General features: G+C 49.7%; 1 protein-coding gene across 1 annotated transcript in view; it reads right to left on the bottom strand.

Moving 5' to 3' along the window:
* PAPPA (pappalysin 1) overlaps nucleotides 1–27,641 on the bottom strand; it is a 244,271-nt gene that overhangs the window by 55,339 nt on the left and 161,291 nt on the right. Inside the window, exons 11-15 of the mRNA XM_086683839.1 lie at nucleotides 18,029–18,142; nucleotides 16,986–17,121; nucleotides 14,467–14,680; nucleotides 5,087–5,255; nucleotides 2,612–2,795 (exon numbers count right to left, since the gene is read on the bottom strand). Coding sequence (XP_086539965.1) covers nucleotides 2,612–2,795; nucleotides 5,087–5,255; nucleotides 14,467–14,680; nucleotides 16,986–17,121; nucleotides 18,029–18,142 — 817 coding nt within the window. The remainder of the gene's footprint in view (nucleotides 1–2,611; nucleotides 2,796–5,086; nucleotides 5,256–14,466; nucleotides 14,681–16,985; nucleotides 17,122–18,028; nucleotides 18,143–27,641) is intronic.

The raw sequence follows: 27,641 nt of genomic DNA, 5'->3' as shown, positions 1-27,641 counted from the left end.
TTCAATGTGGACACTCCTACTCTCATTTAACAGATGAGAGTATTGAGGCTCACAGTCATGAAATAGCTCTTCTAAGATCAACAGCTGGGGCAGAGCCAGAATTGGAATCCCAGTCTGTCTGATTCTAATGATAGTGTGCTTTTTGCTTACATTATACTGCTAGAAAAGGAAAAATGAAAGGAAGAAAGGGAAGGGAAATAAACAAAACATGGAGGGAAAAGTTGTTCACCTCCTTACCCCCTCACTTGAGAAGAGGGGCATCAACAAGCTCGAGAGAGAGGTAGCTGGACCTCCACCCAGTCCTTACTGCCTCCCACACCCTCACAGATGTGTCATGGAGAAATGCTTCTCTGCATTCTCCGGAGAAGAACAAAGTTGGGATCACCAACTATCAAAATGGTGGTCCCTCTGGGCCTCATCTCCACAGCGGGGTCACCCCCCTTCTAACATAGTCAGCAGAGGAGCAGCAGAAGGGTCTGAATCACTTTAAGAACCATTATTAGCCACAATGGGGGCTATAATAATCAATGCTAATTTGCACACTGCTGCTTCCCAGAGGCCCCTGATTGAGAGGAGAAGTGTGATTTCTTGGGCTGGAGTTATTAACACACGCCACATCTAGGCCAAGGGAAGGGCTCAGACAGCCTGAAAGGTGGGGGGCTTACAATTTCCACTGTCTCTTCACCTCTCCCCAGCCTATGTCTTTCGAATACCTCGCATGAAATGGCTATAGCTTCTTTACTCAAATCATGTTGGGTTAAAAATGAGGGGACCCAAAGGGTGCATCCCATCAGTGCTTCCTGTTTTTCTTTTGGGGTATTTTAGTGATATTGCTTGCTCTTTCATTCATTTCTTAAACATTTCCTGCAATATTACTTTTATCAATTTATCCAGCCATCCAGTCAAAACACTCTGTTGTGTCTTATTAAGTGCAGGTTCTGGGCTTGTTGACAGCAGATGTGAACATGGATTAGCCACAGCCACTGCCCTCCAGGAACTCATGTCCAGTAATCGTTGGAAACTCTGCTTCCCCCTGAAAATTTGGGGAAACTATTGACCCTCTCCAATCACCAAAATGCCTGCAACTCATGAATACATAACATTACATATAAGTTCAAGGGAATTCATAGACCTCATGCCAATCCCCCTGCATCCCATGGAAGTCCACTTATCCCCACTCAGTGGAATGATGGTAGGACCTATGTTTCGTGGCAGGACCCATCTGAGGGAGGACCCATGCTTGAGTGAAATATCATTTTGGGTGTCTCATAAAGGGACAATGTTCCCTCTGATAAAATAAGCAAAGGAGAGGATCCTGGCACCTCTGAGAAATGGGTATACAGATCTTCCTCAACATACGACAGGTCACATCCTGATAAACCCAACACACATTGAAAACATTGTAAGTCAAAAATACACTTGTATTCCTAACCTACTGAACATCCTAGCTTAGCAGGTCTACCTTAGACATGCTCCGAACATTTACATTAGCCTACAAAGTGGGGCAAAATCATCTAACGCAAAGCCTATGTTCTAATAACATGACCAATACCTCATGCAATTTCTTGAATACTATGCTGATGGCGGCAGACAGAATGGCTGCGCGGGGACAGAGTGGTTGTATAGGTATCAGTTGCAAGGTACTATGCCCAGCACCACAAGCTGTGTCAGATAACATCCTGCTAGCCCAGGAGAAGATCAAAATTCAGAATTCCAAGCACGGTTTCTACTGAATGCATGCCGCCTTTTGCACCGTTGAAGAATTGTAACTTGAAGCATCATAACTTGGAGATCGTGTGCATGTTAAAACCCAGTATTCCAACTGGAAGCCAAGGGCATTGGTTCTGAAAACACCACTAGCTTGCTCTGTGATTTTGTACATGTTCCTTCCTTCCTCTCACTGGACCTCAGTTTTATCATGTTTCCAAATAAGCACTTATTCCAAGAGCTCTGAGAACCCTTCTAGTCCTGACATTCTAGGTCACCCAGGCCGGCCTCTTCTCCATTTCCAAGATGTGGCCTCTTCTTCAGGAAGCCTGATTATGCCTCACTCGCCTCAACACCCCGATGTTGCCCAGGAGATCCCGGATCCCAGCAAGTGCTCCCCACTCACACCTGCTCCTCTCTCAGCTGGCCCTTCTTAAGGATGATCTGCGGCTTTGGTGACAGACACCAACGTGGATCCCAGCCCAGAGAGTGTGGCCTCAGGCAAGTTCTTTAACCTCTCTGAGGCTCGATTTCCTCCACTGGAAATAACATGGGAATAATAATACTTATCTCTTAGGCTTACTGGGCCCTAATCCTATCCGGTGAACTAGTCACGTCACTTCCAAATGCTACTTTCTTAGAATCTTTTTTCCTCCTCCCTCCCTTATCCCTGCCCTCTCTCTTCTTTTCTGTGAGACTTGTCATATTTATCCCCACTCTACTTTCTCCTCGGCTGCACAGCCAGGCAGTTTCCATAAACTGCACCGGTGGAGGGAAATCAGAGGAGCAGATAAACCCCATCCAGCCCTTGAAAGTGTTGGAGACCCAGGGGAGGGCCTGGAGGCAGCCTCTGGGTTTCCCACACAGGAAGCAGGGCCAAGCAGAGCCAAAGGGCCCTCGATACCTTTCAATTGCGCAGGGTGACGGCATTGGAAGGAGCACGTGCTACCAAAGGTGGTGCCTTTAAGGCAGGAGAAGGACGCGGCGTAGACGTGATGCTGGTCCGGGACGCCACAGTCCACTGGCTCACACGCCACCTGCTTGTTCCACTTGCCCTCGGTGCAGGTCACCATGACGCTGGGTCCCGTCTGAAAGGCAGAGGTGGGCACGGTAAGGGCATGCAGACAGAATCCCGCAGGTCGGAAGACCCTCTTTTCCCCCAGCGACAGCTCAGAGTCTCATCCTGGCTCCAGGAGGTCGCTGCTTCAGCTCACTTTTGACGACCCCCACAACTGTTTGGATTTGGTGTCTCAGTTCCCATTCTCCAGATGCAGACACTGAGGCTCAGAGACATTGATTGGCTCCAAGTTACACAGCCGTAAAGAGGATACATGGGACTCGAACTAAAGGCTGCACTCTTAACTGCTCCCTGGAAAGTCTCCCGGATTAGTATTCCCATTGTGTTGATGAGAATCTTAAGACTCAGACCTCTTGGAGCCTGACGACTTCTTTCCTGAAATAGCCTGTGAAATATGGCACAACAGTGGGTCGCTGGCTCTTGGTCTTTGTATCTTTTCTTGGCTCTGCAGGAGGTAATAGGGAGCCTCTTGTTCTGTGTGGTACAGAGTAGGCATAGCCCTGGGATACCGGAGGCCCGGATGTGATTCCTTTGTGCTGAGTCTATGGGCAGGTCCCTCTCCTGACCTGAGCTTGCCCGCTCGCACTGAACCCAAGGATTGCTCTAAGAGCCACTCCCTGCTCTGAGATCTGATGGTTCAGTAGTTGAGAGAGATAGACATAAACAAGGAACAAGCCTGGGACAAGCGAAAAGAGTCGGCAGGGATTTGAACCAAACCAGAAGATGGCAGGGATGCGCGGGTGGAAGGGTGAGGCCAAGCTCCAGAGCCAAGGGAGGGACTGCCATCAGCAGCCCGCAGGCTGCCATTCAAGGAGGGAGCCGCCAGATCCCAGGGGACTGAGGATGCCAAATGTTGATCTGGGATCTTAAAAGCAAAGGACATTTTTCCCCTCCTAAGCACACATCAAAGGGAGCAGAGGTCCTTTGCTGCCAAAACAGCCTAATTGTTTCCACAGGAGTTCAGACCTGCCGTGTCTGACACGAGGAAGTAGGTGTCTAAGACAAGTGATCGAGGGCTCCGGGGCTCCCACGTGGGACTCTGTTCAAGCCCAGAAGCTCTACACAAAGGTCTCTCATAGACAAGTAGTGTATGCTATGTGCCTTCAGCATGAAGGTGACGCCTGCTGGCAGGGTCCTGGGAAAGGCTGCATCTAGTGACAGAGGCCCTGGCACCCTCAGATCTCATGGCTTCACGGCCCCCTCACCCCACTCCCCACAGCCACCTGAGATCCCACGGCGGCACGTGGCTGAAGCAACATCCTGCCGCATCTCAGATCCACCCACGGCCATTCCCCTTGGGCAGCACACCTCCCTCTTCCACGAGCTCCTCTCATGACTCCTGAGGGCTCTCCCTGTGACCAGTGTCAACGCCAGACTCCAAGCCACCACCGAGTGGGCAGCCAGACGACCTTTATCAACCATGATCTGACCACATCACCTTCTTCAACAGCTCCCTGCTGCCCCGATAAAGATAAACCTCAAACTTCCTGACCAACCTAACAGGGCCTCACACTGGTGGATCTTGCTTGCCCGCCCCCCAGCCTCATTGCTTGGACGAGTTCTGGAAAGAAAGAATCGGTCTGCGGCATGCTGTTTCTCACCAACAGACTTCCATCCGCCATTTCTGCCTGTGCACAGAGCACCGATTTCTCCCTCCCCAGCCACACACCCTGGTGCCTATCTACCCGGTGGTTTTCAAGCCACTTCTTCCAGGGTGAGGCCCTCTGGGCTTCTACCACACCCTGCACTTGCCTTTACCCGTGTTTCTCACACTGTGAAGTCATTCCTCACTCCTTGTCTGCTCCCGGCAACAGTCACTAGGCTCCTGAAGAGAAGGAACTAGGTTTATCTTAGTGACATTTTTTTTTCCTCTCTCTAGCACCTAGTACAGCATCTGGTTCCTGGCGAACAGATGTGTTACAATCTGTTTTACAATTACCATGAATGAGCGAACACCTCATTGTCGGAGGGCTCACCTCTTTCCAAAGCAGCCCCCTCAACTGAAGCAGAGCTCTGCCTGGGAGGATGTCATTCCAAAATGCTCAGCCTCTGGTTCCACAGGTTTGTAACCCTCACAAAGACTCCGATACAGGTTGTGTGGAACGCTACCTTGCACGGGAACCATTGTCTTAGAAATTCCGGACCGGTGGGTTGACTCATTCAATCCACACATATTTACAAAGTATCTCCTGTGTGGCAGCACTGTCTGAAGTGCTGGGGATTCAGCAGGGGACACGCTCACCGCCCGGTCGGCCTCTCCCGGGCTGGAGAGGGGACCCTGAGCCCAGCACCTGTGCACACCTGGCTCTTGATGAGCTCGTCATCCCGCTGGATCTGGAGCACGTAGCCTGTCCGGCAGCTCACGGTACACCGGGCGCCATGGTAGCGGTCGCTGCTGGAGCAGTTGAGAGAGGCGTTCTCCACCGCCAGCTCTGGGCAGTCAGCGGCCTCACATGCGAAGTGCACACAGCTGGGGAGGAAAGGAACAGGAGGGTCAGAGGGAGTTTCCCTGCAGGATGACTGCATGCCAGCTGGAGGTAAAAAGCTCAAGGCGTCCCCCTCCAAACTTTTGGGAGCTGAGACAGAGGAGAGGGAGAGGTGCCGGCTTTGGTGAGGAAGACTCTGGAGGCAGGGGCCACAGTGTATCACAGGGCATGGTTTATGGAAACAGAGAAGCCAGGGTTCAAACGTGGCAGAGAGCTGTCTGTGTTATTCATCTTCAAACCTCACAGAACCTCGGTTTTTCCATCTGTGAAATAGGCATAATGATCACAGCAAGTACACACTGAGTCTCTCATGTGCCAGGCACCAAAGACGCACAGCAGACTCTTCGTATTCTGTAACAATACTCACTTTCGAGGGCGGTGGTGAGAAATCAGATAGGTCAGGAAAGGCACAGAGCAGAATTCCCGGCATGTAAAGACACTCCCTAACTGGCAGCTAATGGTATAAACAAGTCTGTGCTCTATAGCCTAGAAGCTGTGTGACTTTGGGCAAGGTACATCACCTCTCTGAGCTTCAGAGCACTCTCAGATTTGGCCAACCCATAGGGTCATGAGACCCAACTGAGGTGCTGATTGTAGAAGTCTTTTATAAACTGTAAGGTGACTTCTGGATTGTCAGTAAAGCTGTTCAATGATTATGCCTTGCTTCTTGGTGTGGCTGCTCTTCTAATCTTGCTGTCGATTTGAATTCTACCCACATGTAAATTTGTATAGGAAAATTTCCCCTGTAGTCCCTGTGTTCCCAGGGGAGATCCCTGGCAGGCCTTCTGCCCTCCTTTCTCTGACTGGCCTCACGCTTCATGCATTGAAAGCATGGGGTCCGGGTACCCACCATGTGCTGGAATGTGTGCTAATCCTTAAGGAAATGGAAATATAAAATCCCTGTACTGCATGGTCTTTCCCCTTATGTTTACTGTTACACAGACACTCAGTAACTTTAGCGACTATTCACTGATTGCTTATGTACATGAGCTCACTCCATGCTCACAACACCCCTATGAGCTAAGTGTTATTCATTTTATAGCTGGAAAAATCGGGGACCAGTGAGATCAAGTTACTTCTGTAACTTCCCACCCAGATGTGTGGCTCCAAAGTCCTTGTTGTCAACCTTGCCCCTCACCTGGACTAGAACTTTGCTGAGGGTAGAGATAATGCCTGTTTCATCTTGGGGTACTCTGCACTGTGATAAAGATGCTTTGCATATGGTAGGTGCTTCTTAGTAGCAAGAAACAAGTGGCGGGGGGTGGGGGTGGGTCTCGCAATTGCTGTTAAGCACTTTGAGGAGGCTGAGACGTTCACCGGGAACACAGAAAGCTTGTAGGGGGCAGTTTTCTCTAATGTTTGCCTCTCTGACTATGTCCACACCAATGACGGCCACAGGGTGTGCACAGAGAGCTAGGTCTAGATGTGCACTCAGAGCCTCAAGGCTTTCACTTTCCTGTGTTTATCTAGGAGACAGGGAGTAAGTGGTGGCCAAACCAGCTTAAGAAGAAATTCACAATTTTTTTTCTCTTGGTCCCCATTTCAGGAGGGGACCACTGAGGGTTTTACAGGAAGATAGCTACCCATCTCCATGCTCTATGTCCTGCTCAGAAGTATGGGGAGAATCAAGGGGTGGGGTAAGGGTGGGGGTATGAGCTAACAGCCTCCAAACATCACAAATTCACTTTTTAAAATACTCGGAAAAGGGAAGCGTTTGAGGCTTTAGACCCACACCCACGCGGGCTTTGCAATCCCCACATAACCCCCTTCCCAAAGGCAACGCGTGAGAGGGATTAAGTGACACTTGCTGAGATATTCGATTCTCCGCCCTCCTTTCTACCCCCCCACCCCACCCCCGACAGTCTTCCCTGCATTGTGCCATGTGGAGGCCTCTAAGAGACTATAACTCTGGAGTCAACGCAAGGGCTCTGACACCAAACAATGCATCTGTTCACGGTGTGTAAGCGCCGGGGGCAAGAGCCACATGGTTCCAATTTAAATAGATTTACTCTGTAAGCTACCAGCTCCTGAGCTAGTCTTCTGACCTATGCCTTACAGTGCGGCCATGCTCGCTCTGTGCTCCCAGGATGACGGCCAGGGGGCTCCGGGCTGCTCCGGGCTATGGGGCCACAAAGGTAAAAGCAGCCTGTACCTGCCCCCCACCCCCATGTCTCTGCACATTAATGTTCCTTGTAAGAAAAGGGATAAACTGAAACAATGGATTTCCTACAATGGAAAAGGCACAGGACTTAGGAACTGGGCAAATCCGGCCTCTACATCCAGGAATGCCCCTTATCGTTAACCTTGGAAAGTTACATAGTACACTGAGCCTCAGTGTTCTCCTCCGTAAAATGGAAGTAAGAAGCCAATTTCTCTCTCAAGAGTATCAACAGGGTGACAGGTCAGCCACTCATTCATCTATTCCACAGACCTTGGGTGGGGGCCTCGATGCACACCAGACACTGTTGTAAACCCTGTGGATACATGAAAATTCCTGCCACCTGTGTCTTTGAGGAAGAAGGACATGCACCCCAGAAAAGTCATAAAGAAGCCTATTTCAGGCACAGAAAGGGCACTAACGAGGAAATTATAGAGGACGACTGTTGGGGGTTGGGGGAAAGGCACCATGTGCAGATGGGTCAGGGGGAGGAAGCCTCCATGAAGAGGGGACATAAGAACTGACCTGGATGAAATGAAGGGATAAGCCAAGCAGAGGTGTGGAGCAGAGGGAATCCCAGGCAGAGTAAAGAACACACGCAAAGGTCCGGGACAGGATGGAGCTCAGTGTGTTTGTATAATAGAAAGGCCCATGCACAAGAAATGCTTTGGAAACTATGATATTGGCAAGAGGAGATGGTTTCTCTGGCTCTCTCTGCTGTAGAAGGAAAATATCCCCTGGTACATGAGTTATCTGACCAAAAGGTTTCATGGCCAAATGAATAGGGTAGCATTGGATTCATGAGAAGTCAGTTTTCTTTTCTTTTCTTTTTTTTTTTTTTAATTGCAGGACTTCTCAGAACCTTGATGTGGATTTCCAGGAGGGGCTAAGACACACATCATTTTCCAAATTCTGATAACCTTTTCCAGTGTGTCATTTCTGGATTAGTGTCCTCCAGAGAACACTGTGAGGACTGAGGCATCCCTGCTTTTTCAGCACATCTGTGCATGCCTGGCTCACAGGCTTCAAAACAGGGAGAAAGGGGGAAGGGAAGGGAATCCGTGCCAGGTATGAGCCCCTGTGTTTTACCTACATCACCTGATGTGCATCCTCACCATAACTTCTTGAGGTAGTACAATTACTCCCATTTTCAAGAAGAGGAAAGTGAGACTCAGTGAGTTTAGCTGGCTGGCCAAAGGCGCTCTGTATGGACAGAATGTCAGTGCTGTTGTGCCGGCCTGTCCCCTAAGCCCCTGCTCTTCTCTGCATTCCCATCAGCTGGAAGGGTTGTATGAACACGTTGTCCAAAAATGATAAACATTACCCCAAATACCCCTCCCAAATAACTCCCTGACACGGCCCTGTCATTTCTAAAACACAAAAACAAAAATCAAAACAAGGAGAAAAGAAAAACCTCTGTCTTCATTTTAAAAAGGGGGCGGGTGAGGCTCCTGGGTGGCTCAGTCTGTTCAGTGCCCAACTCTTGATCTCGGCTCAAGTCATGATCTCATGGTTCATGGGTTCAAGCCCCTCATTGGGCTCTGCACTGATGGTGCAGAGCCTGCTTGGGGTTCTGTCTCTCCTCTCTGCCCCTCCTCCACCTGTGCTCTCTCTGTCTCAAAAAATAAATAAATACATTAAAAAAAAAGTCTTTAAAAAATGGGGGAACGATTTAATACCCATGATGGGCAACAAAAATAAGAAAGAAAAAAAGAAGACACTTCTCGGAGTAAGTTGGCTAATCCAAGGGATGGGGGAAGGGGCTTTTATCAATGAAATTCTCACAGGTGGGTAAAGGAGGAGACACACATCCCCCATACAAAGATATGTAAATATTTTTTCCATATATATATATATATATATATATATATATATATATATATATATTTAATATGTTTACTTATAGACTCAAGTTTCGTATAAAGGTATATCGTTCAGTGATTCAATAGCCAACCCCCAACTGCTGTCCCCTCTGCCCAGGGAAATGGCCCCCAGTCATGCATAACAGGATCCAAAACTGCTCAACCAGGATCCAAAAGACCAGCACTGGAAGGGCTGCTGAGGGTCCCGTTCCTGGCTGTGTCCCTTGACTCTTGGCCCAAGTCCTGTAGCTACGCCATGGGGAAGGGGGATAATAATAATCCCTGTTTATACATCACTGTGGGTTACCTCAGATGGAGACCACAGAAAAGTCAGCATGTCCACACTGGAAATGAATGGAAGACACTCGTGGCACCTTCCCAGCGCTGCAGGGTCACTGGGAAGGGAGACTGAGACAGCGATGAAGATAGGGCTCCTTTTTCCCTTCCGGGGAATGCAGCGACTACTGGAAGGGAATCCTGAAAGGCTCTTGAACCCTGGAATCCTAGAAGCCAGAGGCAGTGGCCCAGGGGTGATGAGGCCCCGTCAGATGCCTGCAGGGTGGGGACAGCAGCGCGTTGTGCGGGGCGCCCGAGGGAGGGGCGGCTGGCTGAGCAGCAGGTCACTACTGGCGCAGGTGGCCCACGGCACCGACCCCATCGTGTCTCCAATCTGCCGATGTCTTTACTATGAACACTCCTGACGTTTACATGTTGGCAACTAATTACAGAAGAGGATTAACGGGGGGCAAATCCACGTTGTCTGTGGCCTCATCGGGCCAGTGTGGCAGGCATCTTGAAACTTCAGATGAAGAGGAACCTGCTTTGCCCTGGGAGGCCTGAGTACTGGATTCCAATGCCAGTTCTGCTGCTAAGTGGCCGGGTGGCCTGAGGAACTCCCTTCCCTTGCCAGGACCTCATGAGAATGTAGAACCAGACAGTATCTTAGAGGCTTCCCAGCTTTCAGGGACCACAGTTTTATGGAGACAAAACAATAGAGGTATCTAATTTCACAGCCCTTTGGAAGGGGGAAAAACAGACTTTGATAATCCCAGTTATTGAAAGGACACAGAAGCAGAGGAAGGCCAGTAGACATCTGACAGGAGTGGAGATTAAACAACATCTGGGAGAAGAGTCAGGAGCATCTGGTACCTTCCAAGAGACACACATGCTCAGCCACAGTGGTTCCATCTGCAGATGTGTCCCCCAGACCAGCGACTCCCAACAAGCATTCTGAGAGGTGCTGATCCCTTGTGGGCTGGCCAGTGTGGGGGAGCCTGTGGTCTCTGGCCATAAGAGGCTTCTTGCTGGGCTGCAAATCTCATACACGAATTCCTATAGAGTCATCTGATGGAATGGATAGTCACGTGTGGGCTCCTGGCAGTGCACAGACTCCGGGGATGCTTGTAGGCACATCAACTCACCCCCACCCCACCCACAGTCTAAGCCTACACTGGCTACAAGGAGTCAATCTGGCCACAGGAAGAATTTGTTTCCTCCTAGAGTTGGCTTTCTAAAAGTTAGCTCTCTAACGGAACTGTCCTTCTCTGGGTGGGCTGGCATGGGGGAGTGGGAAGAGTTTCAGGTAGAGGAAGGAAGGAAGGAAGGAACGAAGGGAGGGAGGGAGGGAAGGAAGAAGGAAGGAAAGAGGAAGGAAGGAAGGAAGGAAGGAAGGAAGGAAGGAAGGAAGGAAGGAAGGAGAAAAGAAAGAGGAAAGGAAGGAGGGAAGGAAGGAGGGAGGAAGGAAAGAGGGAAGGAGGGAGGGGGGAAGGAAGGAAGAAAGAAGGGAGGGAGGAAAGAAGAAAGGAGGGAGGGAGGAAGGAAAAAGGAGGGAGGGAGGGAGGAAAGAAAAAAGGAAGGAGGGAGGGAAGGAAGGAGGGAAGGAGGGAGGTAGGAAGGAAGGAAGAAAGGAGGGAGGGAGGAAGGTAGAAAGGAGGGAGGGAGGAAGGAAAAAAGGAAGGAGGGAAGGACAGAGGGAAGGAAGGCGGTAGGAAGGAAAGAGGAAAGGAAGGAAGGAGGGAGGGAGGGAAGACGGAAGGAGGGAGGAAGGAAAGAGGGAGGGAGGGGGGAAGGAGGGAGGGAGGAAGGAAGAAAAGAGGGAGGGAAGGAGGGAAGGAAGGAAGGAGATAGGAAGGAAAGAGGAAAGGAAGGAGGAAAGGAGGGAAGGAGGGAGGGAGGAAGGAAAGACGGAGGGAGGGAAGGAAGTGACAAATGAAGGGAAGGGAAGGGAAAGGGGAGAGGAAGAGAGTACTAATTGTATAAGCACATGGCTCACTGAATTTTGCAATAAACTGTTCAATTTCTGTTTAGAACCACAGGATAGATAGATAGATAGAAAGCATGTGTGTGTGTGTCAGACACACAGGAGCCTCGATCCATGGTGTGGCTTTCCTCACTGAAGAAGCCTCTTAACCCACTCACCACCATCACTACGCGCCCCCATTGTCCCCCCTTCCCCTAGGTGTGGAGCTGGGCTTGGGCTAGAATCCCACAACTGGACCTCTCATTTGAAAGCTGATCCTGTTTCCTTGGGCCTCTGAATTTATTCCGAGTGCTGCACCGGGACTGGAGACCCTTGAATCTAGGTCAGAACACCCGCCCGAATGGATTTTGCTGTGGTGACGCTTCTCCCAGGGCAGCCCACTAGATATCATGCAGCTCTCGGGAGAAGAGAAGGAAAATGAGGAGGGAGAGGGTGGGAGAGGAGGCAGAGTGGGCGGAGAGGGAGGGGAGACAGCAAGAAAGAGAATCCGTGGGGTGGGGACGAGGGAGGGGTGGAGGGCTGGAGGCCGGGAGGCCAGAACAGCCCCTTTCACTACCTGGGAACCAGCTGAGAGTCAGCGGGCCGCTTCTCCTAGAGCCAGCTGAACTGTGTGCTATAAAAAGTGATGCTATTTACCTTGGTGTTCTGAGAATGGAGAAAAACATCCCACGGTTTTTTACAGTTGTTGCTTATTTCTCTTTTCTTCCCTCTCAGTTTGTTTGTTTTCAGGCACATTTATGCGGTCCTGGCTATTTGGGTAAATGCCTCTTCAGCTCTCCAGGGGCAGCTGCCTCCTTCTCCAACCCCTCTCGCCCCCTCAGAGCACTCGGGTGCGGGGTGGGGGGGTGTCCCAGCACCCCCGGCCTTGGCACTGGGGGCTCCGCCCATCTTAGCCAGGTCCGCACTCAGGGCTGAGCCGCTGAGACCCTCAGAGCCCCAGCTCGCTCACGTCCCGCGGTTCTTGTCACAAAACGCTCACACATGAGCATTCCTGACAAGTCCCCTCGTCTCCTAGACGTGCTTGGCTCTGTTGAGCGCTTGGCTCTGGTGGCTTTTCGGGGCACACGAAGCAGGATTTTGCCTCCTACTGCCTGGACCGCCTTGACTCACCCTCTCTGTCCATACCTCGCAGGACAAGTGTGATAACGAAATAAAATAATGAAATAAGATAACGAAACACATGTTGCTTCCTTTCCCCTGCATCTCACCCCTCCCCATTCTTGGGAACTACAGACTGTTTGAATTGGAAAGAACCACAGAGAACATTCAATTCATCACCATCATCCCATGGATGGGGAAACTGAGGCCCAGAGACATGGTATGACTGGCTCACAGTCGTACAACCGGTCAGAGATGGGGCAACGCTTTGTCCCCGCTCAGTGCTTCTCAGTCACGAGTCCAAGAACTCAACAGATATTAAACAATTGATTTGTTTCTGAGGTTAAACACTTGTAACTGTTTACTTCGGACACAGGAACTGCTAATTAAGAATTCAAAGAAGCCAGTTGTTGGCCTCAGTCAACTTGCCCATGGTCCCGGTGGCTGGTTAAGGATGGGAAAGCATTGCAGAAAAGGTCGAATGGATTTGCATTTCCCATCGACATTGTTTCCCTGGGTTCTGAGAATTAACTTATTTTTATAGTCTACAGAGCCAGGGATGAAAAAGCCCTTTTAGTGTGAAATATAACAGTGGGTGATATTTAAGGAGCTCTTTTGCCTCCGAATGATTGCGACAGATTTTGCACAACAGAAGCTAGAGACAGTGGGTGCAAAACAATGTGGGTTTTGCAACCACCTTTTGTGTCCCCTGTGGTGGCAAGGGCGTGGGAAAGGCAGTGGCCACCTCCCTCCCCCCCCCCCCCCCCGGCTTTCCTCTCCTTGCTCCCAGGTATACAGGGCTGGACTGGATTGCCTTTCAGAGCGTCTCACTCTGGGGGAGCCCACTGGGACTCCCCCTGTCGTACTGTCTCCTTCTGGATCTCATTAAACAAACGTGAGAGGTGCTGTGTGAGCCTGGACCCACCCTTCCCCTTTCGGGGCCCTGGAATCCTAGAGGGTAACACAGGCGTTTGAGACACTCCAGATGTACCCGATGATCTCCAGGGCTTCTTCCAGCTAGAAGAATTTCATGCAGAGAAGCCCCACTGTCAGATCAGAAAGTGGCCATAAATATTCTGTATTAATACATCAGCCTTGCACAGTGCCTAACGGTCTACAAGAGGACTTTCATCTACGGCGCACCATTCAGCCTTCATGACCACCCGGTGGGGTAGATATCATCCTCCATTTATTCCAAAATAGGAAAGGAAGACTCAGAAAAGTGAAGTGACTTGTCATGGGCACACAGGCAAGAAGGGGAACGTTCAAGCCCAGGTCAGAGTCTCACCAAAGCTCATATTCTTTCCAGGAAAACACCATGCTCTCTTCTCATCGGACCACTAGACCACTCAGGGGCTAGGTTTGGGGAAGGTGGAGAGATTTCCCCATCACTGAAACACACAGTAAGCTGGGATGAAGCAAACAGCAGTCTCCCTCCATCCGCCTAACTATTCCAGTATTTCAGAGTTGGAAGAGAGCTAATCCACCTGTCTTGTCTTTGTTCAAATGCGGATGCTGAGGCCCAGAGAGGGAACGCGATGTGCACCATGCAAGCAGGCCACTGTCAGCGCCAGGCCTGCGAGCCAGGTGAGGGGGTCTTTCCACCGCCCATTCCTGCTTCCCTCCCTCACCCCTGGAATCCAGAGACGCGCAGGCCTCCCAGGCCCACAGGCAGAGCCAGCCAGAGGCCAGAGGATGGAGAAGGGAGAAACACGCAGACTTTTTATAGCAACACACACATCTAGGCAGTTCCAGAAGGCGCCCATCTGCTTCTGGCTACAAAACGGCCCAGGGCGATCAGACCCAGGGTCCCTTACCTCTGCTCGGCAGGGCTGTAGGTCTCCCCTCTCTGGCAGCTGCTCAGGGTGACGGGGTCAAAGTTGTCGAAGGAGCGGAGGGCCACCCCCGAGATGGCGACCAGGGGTGAACTGAAGCTCACACGTACCGCCTGGCTGTGGTAGAAGGGCTGGCTGAGGTCATGCACCACAGGGATAATCAGGGGATTGTTCCTGCAGCTCAGGACATGGAGGCCTGTCAGGAGAGACAGAGGGCCGAGGGGCCAGGCTCATTACTCAAGGCCAGTCACGCCCTCCCCAACGGGCCCTTCCCGAAGCCCCCAGACCCTTTCATGTCACTGCACAAAAGCACCATTGGGTGGCCAGTGGGGATTTTGAGTTTGATTGAAAGTTTCTTTGTCTGCCTTTTTCTCTTGGTTCCAAATCTTTCCAATCCCTTTGCCTCCCTGCCCCCTAAGCTTTCTTGTCACCTAGCGCCCACAGCCTCTCTCCCTCCCCCAATGGCCACCTCTCAGACTAGCATCGCTGGCCCTGACCACCCTCCCACACTGCATGAGGGCTGGATGGTCTGAGTTGCTAGTTTTCAGGCTGCCTTCCCCATCCGCCATAAAGATGGTGGAAATAATTCACAGCAACACGCTCTTTCCAGAGTAAGAAGCCTGCTCTCGTGTTTAATCCAGGAACCGGGGAGCAGCCCTGTGAGGTAGGGACCTCTGCACTGATTCAGCAGAGGTAAGACTGAGAAGTGAGGGCAGAAGGTGGTTTTCCAGGGGCACACGGAGCAGCCAGCAGGGTAAAGTCTACATTGAACCCAAGCTTGCTTCAGCTCTCGGTTCATTCTAGAACAGGGAGCAGGTCCCCAGGCTTTGAGAAGGAAGGGAGAGGGGCAGGGAGAAAGGGCACACCCAGAAGAGAGAAGGGGGCAATGGGGTGGGATGGAGTTGGAAAAGCAGACACTGGCTTTGGTGTCTAATGGACCTTGGTTCCAATCATGGTTTAACTTGCCTCTGAGGGGACTATCACATCCTAATGATGGAACTCCAGCAAGCTCCTCAAACTCAGTTTCTGCCTCTAAAATCAAGGATGATTCTAGGCACATCCCAGCAGGCCTGCTCTGTTGGGATGTTTAGCTCCCAATCCAGAAGGGCCCCTGCTGTGCTCACTCAGAATGACAAGCGCTCCATGGGGGGGGGGGGGGGGGCGGGTAGCAGGATGCTGAGGACAGGGGACACTACAGGGAGGGACAGGGACACGTGCAAACCTCAGACATGAAGCAGCTTCTGTGGACTGGACTTTCCCCACTCCTCAGAGCCCTTAGCAATGCCAGGACAGCTATGAAAATATTTGCTTCTCACTTAGGGAAATTTCTCAGGCATCCGGATAAGTCCAGAGGGGTTTTCTTTCTCCTTCCTATTAATATGTCCCCCCTTTGCCTCTAAAACTAACTAAATAAATAAACATAAAAACAAAACAAAAACTCTCCCTGCCCCCTTGGCTTCTGCTTGACCTTGCAATGACCCCTTGCCTGCTGGCTTCATACAGGTCTTTGAAATGAGCTCCCTGCAGAACGGTGCAGGCAGGGGTTTGAAGCCCGACCTTCTAGGCCAGCCTAGAATTCCAAACACCTGGCGAGGCTGCCCAGAGGTAAACTGGAAATGTGGGAGGGGATAAGAGGACATTCCCAGTGCCAGCTCCTGTGTGGGGCACAGTCACAACAGTCCTAAGTAATACCTCATTTAATATCTCATGATTTCACTGTCATGATAAAGTAGCACCGTGGTCCCTACTGTGCCTAAGAGGAAAGTAAGATGCCAGATGAGGTGCTCGGAGGTCAAGAAAAGCGTTCACCTTCCTGCGCTGTGTGAGCAGAGGGACGGGAGTCAAGCCTGGGCTGTCAGCTCCGGAGCTGGGGCTGTGTCCCGTGCACCATGCATGCGTGGGTGTGCAGAGGGGTGTGCATGTGACAACTTGACAGTGCTGGTCCCAGTTCTCCCACAGCTGCTCAGCAGGTAGGACCTGACTCTTCTGCCTTCCCACCCCTGACACGGACCTTGTCTTATTCCTGCTCCTACAGGGAGCACGGCTGGTTGTGCTGGAGACATGGCTGCCATTGTCAGGCACTAAGGGACACCTCCAGCTACAGGGTAAAGAGCCATGGCTACAATTCCAAACACCCACTCTTCCTGGTCGCTGCCATGTGACCCTCTCTGGGTCTCAGGGACTGACACCTGGAGGAATGGCCTTTGTTCAGTCTCCTTCCCAGGGTCTCTTGAGGATCACATGGGGTGCCTAAGGTTAAAGGTGCCTCATCAAAAGGAGCTGTTGAAGGGAAGACTTTGGCAGTGGCCCCTTAGGCCCATATCTGCCAGATCTAGGATTCTCTGGATACACAAAAGCCTCCCGATTTGGAGGGCAAGCAGAATGCCAAACAGAGAAGCAAGAAAGAGGACAGGGGAAGGACGAACGAGTTCTCAGCTGCCCCCCAGACCACCCCTGGGCAGATGTGGTACCAAGGGCGACATGCCTGAGAACATGCTCACCCAGATCGTGGCTCTGGTCTTTGGTGTCAAACAGCTGGACGCTGATGGTCTCCTGCTTCTGGTCCCCATAGTATGTCCCATCAGTCACCAGGTGGACAATGACAGCAGCAGCAACCATTGGCTGAGAAAAGTATGCCTGAAATGCAGCAGACATGGGAGGGTCCCTCGTGAGCTCAGGCACATGGTAGGGAAGCAGCTGTGGGGCAGGGGTTTCAAGGAGAATCTTCCATTTCAGGGACTGGGACACTCATTGTGGGGCAGAGAACCTCACAGTGAAGAGCACAGGCTCTGAGGTCAGAAACTCTGTTCCATCCGGGTTCTGCTCTTGCTGAGCTGCGTGACCGTGAGTGGTAGCTCTGCCTCTCTGGGCCCTAATTCCCTCACCTCTAAGTGATGTATCAAGTAAATAGCTGTATCACAGGATGATTGTGAGGCTCCAATAAGATCATGGGAACAAAGTGGCACAGACTAAAAGCACAAAAGAGGTATATTATTTGTCATTTCTCCATGCTAGCCTCTGAGACAAAGCTAAGTAAGACACAGCCCTTGCTTTTCTGCAGACTATGGAGCTCAAAGTAGGTCAGTAGTGTGCAAACCAAAAGTCACCATAATCCCTAGTCAGGAAGATGGCCCCAAAGACAGCAATATAATACCAGGTGACAAGTGCCATCCAAATGATGACCAAACATGTACAGGACCAGAAGGGAGAGAACAGTCACTTCTCTCTGTGGGGATCAGCTAAGACTTCAAGGAGAAGAAGACAATCTTAAAAGGCATTGAACAATGAACAGAAGGTTCCAGGCATAGAAAACTTATCCAAAATCTTTGTCAAAACAAGAATGACTAGGGGCACTCCATGAGCAATGAAGGGATTCTATTTCAGGAAGCATCCTACTGCTAAGTGTTTTGTTCCTTGTCCTTATAATTAACACCCTCAGTGAGTAGACAAACCATCTTGAGAAAGGGTCACAGGAGTTGGTGCTTCCTGGGGGAGGGGGGTGGTCACTGCTGGAGATTCTAAGGCTCTTCAAGCTTTGGCTTACCCGGAGCCAGAAAGTGGTCTGAGCCAGCTGGGAGTATGGGTAGCTGATGGTACAAGGGTACCAGGCATGCTGGGAAATGCCTTCACTGAGATCTATCACCTTGGTTCGACACACCTGAAAAAAGATAAAGAAAAAAAATGTTTTCAAGGGTCTGAGAGGTTGGATTAAGTTCAATTTGATACATGTTTCCTATCCATCTATTTTTTTCTTAGCACCACAGGAAGAAACGGGGATGCACAGACGGGGGTCATCCGTTCCAGGAGCCCACGTCCTAATGTAGAGCAGGGAATCTCAACACTGTGAAGGAAACAGCAGATAACACGTTTGGTGGGAGACGCAACAAGGACATTCTCATGGGGACAAATCCTGCAGGAGTTGACATCTGAGTTGGGTCTTAAAGAATAGACACAGGGGAAGGGTATGGCAGATACAGGGAGCAGGAACAAAGGCTTGGAGGAAAGCAGAAACCCAGAATGCTTAGGCTGTGGCAAGTTGCCTGGTGTTCTTAGAGCTTGAGCAAAATGGCAGAAAAGGCGGGACAAGGGGTTGGATCTCACAGTCTTGAATACCAAGCCGACCAACTTAGAACAAATCTGTAAATCGTGTTCAGAGCTGTATTAAGAATAAAGAAAAGACTACGACAGTATGAGCCTATCCTCCAGTGGCCATTCCCCCTACATTCTCTTTTTTTTTTTTTTTTTTTAAATTTTTTTTTTTAACGTTTATTTATTTTTGAGACAGAGAGAGACAGAGCATGAACGGGGGAGGGGCAGAGAGAGAGGGAGACACAGAATTGGAAGCAGGCTCCAGGCTCTGAGCCATCAGCCCAGAGCCCGACGCGGGGCTCGAACTCACGGACTCACAGACTGTGAGATCGTGACCTGAGTTGAAGTCGGACGCTTAACCGACTGAGCCACCCAGGCGCCCCCCCCCTACATTCTCAATGACATATGTAACAAATGGTGGTTAAAAAAACACGAAGCAAACACAGACAAGTAGAATTCTTCAGACTTAGGAGTTTCTTGTGTATTCAAATATGATTTCATTCATTGGTTCATTCATTTATTCTAGTCATATTTATTGGGAAACTGCTACGTGCCAAGCACTCCAGGACAAGACAGATGCTGAGGGGCTCGCAGTTGACAACATGTGCACATAGTTATCACGTAGGCACACACAACTGTAAAGTAGAAAACAGAAGAGTTCTATGATGAAAAAGGGTAGGGGCAACAGACTTGTTCGTGAGATGGCTCAGGCCTCTTGCAGAAGGCCATCCCACATTTGTGTTTTTCCTCTGACCTCTAATGTGGTTCCTCTCTCAAAACTCCCCTGTGGATTTGGGCCTGTCATTCCATGCATGCAGGGCTCAGAGGACTTATCTGCAAAAAAAGGCTGACCTAGCAGACGCTAAGGCTCTTAGAAGCTGTGGGAAAAAAAAAATAAGATACTATCGATCATAGTAAACAATAATACACGTACAACAAAAAAGAGGGGAATAAGAAAAACTATATATAAGGATCAAGGATATCTATCCCAGCAATATCTGTAGTAGCAAAAGACTGGGCATAGTTTATATGTTTTCTGTTGGGGAAGTGATGCATCAAACAAGAAATATTCACGTGACATATTTTTATACAGCAAAAGACTACTAAGAGGCCTGAATTAGATTCATACACAGGGATGATACTAGAAATATTCAACAACAGGTCTGGTATGGGTCCTGGCCACTCAAAATGGAAGCCCTACTCCTGAGTTCAAGATAGCAATGGAGAGATTGCAAGAAGCATAATATTGAGTTAAAATAAAAAGAAAGGAATGGGGGTGGCTGCGTGGCTTGGTCAGTTAAATGACTGACCCTTGGTTTTGGCTCAGGGCATGATCTCACAGTTTGTGGGTTCAAGCCCCATGTGGGGCTCCGCGCTGACAGAGCAGAGCCTGCTTGGGATTCTCTGTCTCCTCTCTCTGCCCCTCCCTTTCTCTCTCTCTCTCTCTCTCAAAATAAATAAACTTAAAAAAAAAGGAACGAAGTGTAAATGGACAAGTACAATATGATGCCATTTATAAAAATCACACAAAGCGAGGGACAGCTAGGTGGCTCAGATGGTTAAGCGTCCAACTCTGGGTTTTGGCTCAGATCATGATCTCACAGTTTTCGTGAGTTCGAGCCCCACATGGGCTCTGTGCTGCCAGTGCAGAGCCTGCCTGAGATTCTCTGTCTTTCCCTCTCTTTCTGCCCCCCCCCCACTCCGCTCACACTCTGTCTCTCTCAAAATAAATAAACTTAAAAAAAAATCACACAAGACAAAACCATATATTGCCCAGAGATTCCTATAGATGAGTACAGAAGAATTAAACAGGTAGTAGAAAAGTCATACATCAAATTCACTAGTCAAAGTCAAGGTAAAATACTTGATGTGTGACTGTCTGCAATTTACAATTGCAATCATCAATGCTTTGGTATTTTTTTAAATGAGTTTTTGGGTTGGAGGAATTTTATATCTACAGAAAAGTTGCAAAGGTCACACAGAGTCCAAATGAATCCTTCATCCAGTTTCCCTTCCTGCTAACATCTTCATCAATTCATTCCTGAAACCCCAAAGAGAGGAAGATAAGTCACTTAATCAAGTTTGGAGAATCATGGAGAAGTCACCCGGAGAGTGACGTGCGGTGGCATACTGGCCTCAATTAAGGAGACCCTGGTTTATCTTACACATTTGAATGTTGGATTGAGTCACAGGTTTTCAAGGTGTCACTTGTGGATTCACAGGGTTCCTTGGAGGTGCCAGCCTGGGGGTCAGGATGTGAGATCTGCCCCCTTTCTGCCCCTCTGCTGCTCCACTTGCAGCATCTCCACTCCTCTGTCTTACGTATCAAGCTGCCTTGTAATGTTTCCTTTAAGAAAAGATCTTTACTGCTTTAAGAACATTGAAGAGTGTTGAAACTCGTTTATTGCCAAAGTTTCCCTCCCCCCCCCCCCAAGGAAGCCAGTGGGTCCTGGGCATACAGTATGGCTTTCCCAAATGTCACAGGAAACATCTTAAGGAGAGGAGAGAGTATGCCAAACATCAACCATCTCATCGGCTTCTGTTATTCAAGTCTCTAGAAGCCTAATACCAAGGAGACTATGGGCAAAATGGCCACTTTAACAGGCTGGAAGACATCTTCAAGTTTATTTATGTTTCTCAAAAACAACTGGGACCTAGCTTAGGCAGATCTGCCAGTGGATTGTGTTACATTTTACAACAGTGCGAGACTTTGCATAAACTATCTACGGCATTTGAAATCCAGGCCAGCAATTCGACATGTATCATTTTGGAATTCCTTCCCCTTGTGTTCTGAGCCGCCTGTCCCCAGCAGAGTGTGGTGGGGCACATCTCTGGAGTGCTACAGTTGGGGGCAGTGGGGGGGGGGGGGACTTATCTCTGCATCTAAAACATTCACGGTCAGGGAAGTCTTCAACAGGAACAAAGCCCTCTTATTGCTTAAATACATTTTCCTCTTATCTCATCAGCTCTATCAGCACCAGACAGGGCTTTAGAGGTACACACTGATGTTATTTTATTCTCCTGTTTTCCTATTTAGTTTGTGTTTGTTTCAAGCTGGCTGCGATCCTGACCAGGGACAGTCAAAGCGGATCAGGGAGGAACAAACAAATCCAGCTGAACCTTTGCCCAAAGCCCCAGTTGATCTTAAAACCATCTATGTTCCTGGGGAGGCAAGGGCAGGGGAGGGAAGGCTGCAGGGGAAAGGTAAAGCAAACAGTCACAAGCCTCCTGCTTTTATAGACCTTGTCAATTCTGTTCACTCGGCCCCCACTTATTCAGACTGTGCAGCACACTGTGCTCCACATCCCCGTGAGACAATAGCCTTGCCCTTGGCCACAAGGGTGGTCACTAGGGATACAAGGGTGATCCCAAGGAGACTGGTTTTATAGGGATGCTCTGTTTTCATCTACCCATTTCTTTGCATCTCCCAACAAAAGCAAGTCCGACTTCATGACGCATTCCTGAGCAATGTAGATTTTACTGAATGTTCATGGGGGAACAAGCAGGAGAATTACATCTCACACTGCATGGGGACTTGAGCTCCCCGAGCTGCCCCAGGAACTGAGTTAGTTCCTCCTCACTCATCATTTCCAGTGTCCCTGGCTCAGCTCCAGTGACCTTCCCATCTCTCCCAACTGACCCCCCACCCCGCATCCCACTCTGTACCTCTCATGCCAGTCATTCTTCTCCCTCAAATTATCCACTCTGGCACACATACCACACACAAGGCCTTCTGATGACCCTACCCAGAACTGTCGGGGTGGCGGGGGTGGGGGTGGTGGTGCCGAACATAGCAACATTTTACCCTACCGTGCTGGTATCGCTCCACCTTGTAGAACAACATGAGGGGACTCTAAAAACAAGGGCAGCCTCTAGGCTTCAGGTTTCCCTAGACGGATGAAGAGGAACCTTTCTGCCTTCCTCACTCCCATGTATGCTGCAGCATTATCCACAACCACCAAGATGTGGAAACAAACAGTAAATGGATAAACAAAACATGATCTATCCATAGAATGGAATATTACTCAGCCTTTAAAAAGGGAAGGAAACCCTACCATTACTGACAGTACAGATGAACCTTGAGAAGATCATGTTAAGAGAAAGAAGGCAGTCACAAAAGGGCAAATACTGCATGATTCCCCTTCTATGAGGTATCTGAAGTAGTCGAACTCATAGAACCAATGAGTGGAACAGTGGTTGCCAAGGGCTGGGGGAGAGGGAAAAGGTAGTTGCTAATCGGCAGACATCAAGTTTCAGGTATTCCAGATGACTAAGTTCTAGAAATCTGCTGTACCTGTAGTCAACAATACCTTAGTTATTGTACACACAAAAATTTGTTAAGAAGGTAGATCTCTTGTTAACTGTTTTTATCACAATAAAATGAGACACAATAATATTTTGACCGGCCAAAATGCTGATATTCATTGAATGAATGAATGAATGGATTGATGGACGACTACAGTAATAAACAAATGAGCCAGTGAACGTCAGGGGGAGAGAAATTCATTTTAATGGTGCTAGGCAAAGAGCAGATGTGGTTGGGCTGACAAGCCCCTTAGTATCCTCTCCCTTAGTATCCTCAGGGTCGGAGAAGGGATTACCTAGCATCTTATTGATTACTTCAGGGACAGAGAACTCACTCTCATTTATAGGCATGCCCAATTTGCCTTTGGACAGCTCTTTACCACAGCCAGGAGATGTCTGGCTACACTTCCCCCTCCTTCTTCCTCTAATGAGCAACGTCTATAAGCTGTCTTATTCAGATTTCTAGAGTTCGAAGGAATTGGAGAATTATCTACTGAGACTATTCCTCCCACAGTGGTCAAGGAAGGAGTAGGTTGTCTTGCACAATATAACATAGTAAGCAAGTGGCAGAATTATTATGAAAATGCAAAGTTTTCTGGCTTCCAGGACTGATGGTTTTTCCTCACCTACATTTGGTACCCTCTCAATCCTACATTTATTTGAAGTTTATTTATTTTAGTAATCTGTCCACCCCAACATGGGGCTCAGACTCGCAAGCCCAAGTCTTTTGCGTAGAACCCTCTCTAGTGAGATGTCTCCCTCTGCCCCAAGAATTCGTGGCAGAAAGAGCAGGCATGAATGCTGGAGCCCACACCACTCTTTTCTCCAGGAAAAGGCCAGCCTTAGGTCTTTGATGGAAGCTGAGCAGCCACTGTCCCCCAGTCTCATCTTAACACCTGAAGGAACTGAGGGGCATGAGACCCCCTTCCCCCTTGGCCTTAAGTGAGACCTCTCATCTTGAACATGATGACTTAGACTCCACATCACCTTCATAGTTGTCTGCACTTACATCAAACAGCACCCATGGGAAATGGAAGACCTGGGTCCGTTCTGGCTGTGTCACTTACTAGCTGGACATCTCTCCCACCCTCAGTTTCCCCATCTGTGAAATGTGGTTGTTGTACTGAATGACCCCTAGGTACCCGAGGAGCTTAAGGACACCCACAGTAATAACATCCACCAAGGGTCTCATGGCCCCAATATCATTTAATCCGCAATACCAGTTATCCTCTGTGAGGTTGGAATCATTGTCCCATTTCTCTGATGAGGAAATGAGGCACTGAAGCTGTATATAAGTCCTTCAAGATCACACCTAGTTGTGTAGGACCGCCAGAAGTCAGACTCTCATCCCTCAGATTCTGTGTCCTGTGTCCTCAATCACAAAGCACCACACCTGGTGCTTGTCTTGGTCAAAACCTCCCCTTCCTCTGATGGAGAAGGCACCAGTTACCACTCTCTTTGCCTCCAGCTGCTCCACATGCTCTCCCTTATCCACGGTCCCCATAGTTAACTTGCCGAAGGGAAGAACTAATCCTCTTGCCCTGCTGATCATCACCCCCATGGCTGCCCGTGGACCACAGGATGCGGAGCTCCCTCGACACAGCTGGCAAAGGCCGTGGGGAGCAGGTTTCAGCCATGTCACCGCCTTCACTGCCAGCTGCTCTCTTTCTCCCCTCCCCACACAGCAGGTGGGCCACCACCCACATGCTCAGTGGTGCTCCCTTCTCCCCGAGTGACTCTTTCTCTCCCATGCCCTGGACTCTGCCGCCATGATGCTTGTGCCCAGACTTCTCCCTGCACCCCCACCCCCCTCCACGGCACTAGCTGCCCATTTTGTGAAATACTACACACACTTCAAAGCCAGTCTCAAATGTCACCCCTCCTCTGAAAGCCTTTGCTCACCCCCCAGGCAGAATTAATTGCTCTCTCTTGTGTCCATATAGTTCTTTATATATACCTCGGTTACAGAGTTGTCAGGTTGGATTATAGTTGTTTGGAGCCCAGTCTTCTCCTTTTAAACTCGGAAGACTTCCAAGGTGAGAACCATGCTTTATTCATGCTCACAGAAATCTTAGCAGATCACCCAGCACCAGGGCACAGTAATGCCTCAGGAACAGCAACAGCAGCAGCGGGAACAGCTACTGAGTGCCTGTCCTAGGCTGGGTGTTTTGTTAAGGATTCTGTGTGTACTAAAGTGTGCAGGCCTCATGACAACTCTGAGAGGTAGGTTCTATGATTATACCCATTTTATAAATGAGGAATCGAGGCTCTCTACTTTGCCTGAGGTCACACACCTTGTGAATGGAACCAGGATTCAATTCTAAGGCACAAACTTGGCCCACACTCTTCATGGGAGATGCTAAGTTGTAAAGGGCACACCTGCCCATCTCTCAGGGCTGTCGTGGAGGATGGACTTGGGATTTCTCTTGAATAGAAGTTGCTTCAGCAGCCCAAAGCTGCCCTGAGGCAGGTGATGAGGGTCACAAGAGCCCTGGGTTCCCAGGCCAGAGTCTTGCCTACTCGAGGTGACCCAGTTCCTTACTTCCTCTGATACCCATCCTTCCCACGTGCAGAAGGACAGGGTAAGATGAATCCCGAAAAGGCTTTTCAGTTCTGACATTCTGCCAGCTTTTCACTCCCAGCCTCTTCCCAGTGAATGTTGCTGGAATGAGTGTTGACTCTGTAATGAAGTGGGCTTGTTCTGTCGGCCCCTGAGCCAACTCCTAGACCCCGTGTCTCTGGTACTCTGAGGTACAAGGCTAATTTCACAGCCACATTTCTAGGACGACCAGAGGGGTAACATAAACATTTATTGCAGCCATTCCAGCAATGTGTTTTCTGTTTTCTTTTTCTTTTCTTTTCATGCATGCTACAAAAGAGCTGGTTATTCCCCCCCGCCCCCCACCAAGCTTTGAGATCATTGGATGTTTGTACTGGGGGTGTCCTCAGAGATCTGAGTCCAGCCGTCACATCTGACAGAGGGATGGGGAACAGAGCCCAGTGGAGAGGCGAGACACTGGCTGTAAGCTCCTCTGGGATGGGCCAGCATGTCTGGTGGTGACTGGTGTTGCCTGGCCTGACAGACACAGAGCCTCTGTGGCCCCGGGACTTGGCGGCTCTTGTCCACTCCATGCACTACCAGCCAGTCCATCCAGCACCCGCCTCCAAGCCCCTCCTTTGCCGAAGACTGCTTTCAATTAGAGGAGTTAACGATGTCTTGCTTTCAAAGGGTTTTTTAAATCCAGTTTATCTTCCACCCACACACGTCGTACACAAAGGAAGGGAGACAGAGGGAGAACAGGGGGAGCAGGAGTTCTGGTATTTTCCCACACAGGGGAGATGCCATGAGGTTTCTATTGAATTTCGCTTTTACAGATTTACATGCCCTTTTGTCAATCACAGGAGGGAGGAAGTGCTCTTCAAATCTCTGGCCCGTCCTCTCCAATTTCCTCTTTCAACCCAAAGGGACCTGGGAATGGGTCTCATAGAAAAAGAGAGGAAAAGAAATAGGGAGGGGGAGCATGGGGTGCATGCTGACACTAACAATACACATAAATGCACAAGTGCATGCACGCACGCGCGTGCGCGCACACACACACACACGCGCACACACACACACACACACACACACACACACACACCAGGCACTGTTTCCAAATATTTCTACTTAGGCCACATTTTAACCTCAGGCTTGCAGATCCAATGCCAAGTTATTTCCCCAAGAACTGCAAGGCTGTAAGAGGGGCTGGGTTCCTTGATATGAAAATTGTAGGAGAGCAAGCCGGTGGGGAGGCCACAAGTCGGGCCATGGGACCACGACACCAAGTGGGCCAGGTGCAATAAAGCCATCTCTGTAAAGCTGGCATAGCTCTCCCTTACAGCCCATGCTGCTCCCTCCTCAGGGTCCCCGTTGAGGAGGGACAGGGCACCGACTCTTACAGTCTACAGTATGGGAGCTGCCTAGGCATCATCTCGCCTGGCCTGCATCATAACTGTGAGGAATAAGCATTTTTCTCCCCATTTTAGAGATAAGGACTCCAAGGTTTGGAAGGCATTGGGCACTTCCCCACAGCTTAGGAGTCAAAGCCAAGTGGTCTTACTCAAGGTTCATATCCTTCTTACCCCACGGGTGGAGACTTCTCCAATAGCTTCTGGTCATACCTTTCATGGTTTCTTGTCTGGCGACCTATCTCCATTCTTGAGTCCGGAGGACAGCGTTCACGCCTGATTTAGCTCTCCTCTCCACTGGTGTCTAATGCACGGCACTGAGCACAGTTCAGTGAATACCTCCTATACTGAATCTCAGTTCTTGGCTTTTCCAAGGTTATACACGTGGTTCAGGGGTGACGTATTTGATCCAGAAGCCCCATGTGTGGAGATGGTAATAACCATGTGGTGCAGGGAAGGTCCTAGGAGGCCTAAGATTCATTTGTGGGCACCAAAGTTCAGACCTGCCCACCACCCAGGCTCACAGGCAGTCGATGTGTAACAAATATGCTGATAACAATAATAAATGATATTGGAGGCACGTTCTCTCATGTACAGCAGAGCCTGTTTGATTCTGTGGTTTTATTTAATCCTTAAAACCACCCTATGAGAAAGGAATGAGTATTACCTCTACTTCCCAGATGAGAAACAGGCTGACGGCTAACAAGGAGTGCGATGGCCCTTGACACTGCTAGACCAGTTGAGGCAAACGTGTGGCATCAGTGCTGCTGCTCCCCAACCCCTTGCTCCGGACAGACACCATTAATTGAATGGTG

The sequence above is a fragment of the Puma concolor genome, chromosome D4 (genome assembly GCF_028749965.1).
Source record: "Puma concolor isolate L17-30 chromosome D4, mPumCon1.1.hap2, whole genome shotgun sequence".
Taxonomy (NCBI): domain Eukaryota; kingdom Metazoa; phylum Chordata; class Mammalia; order Carnivora; family Felidae; genus Puma; species Puma concolor.
The sequence above is the reverse complement of the archived record's forward strand: the minus strand, read 5'-3'. Positions and strand labels throughout refer to the sequence as shown.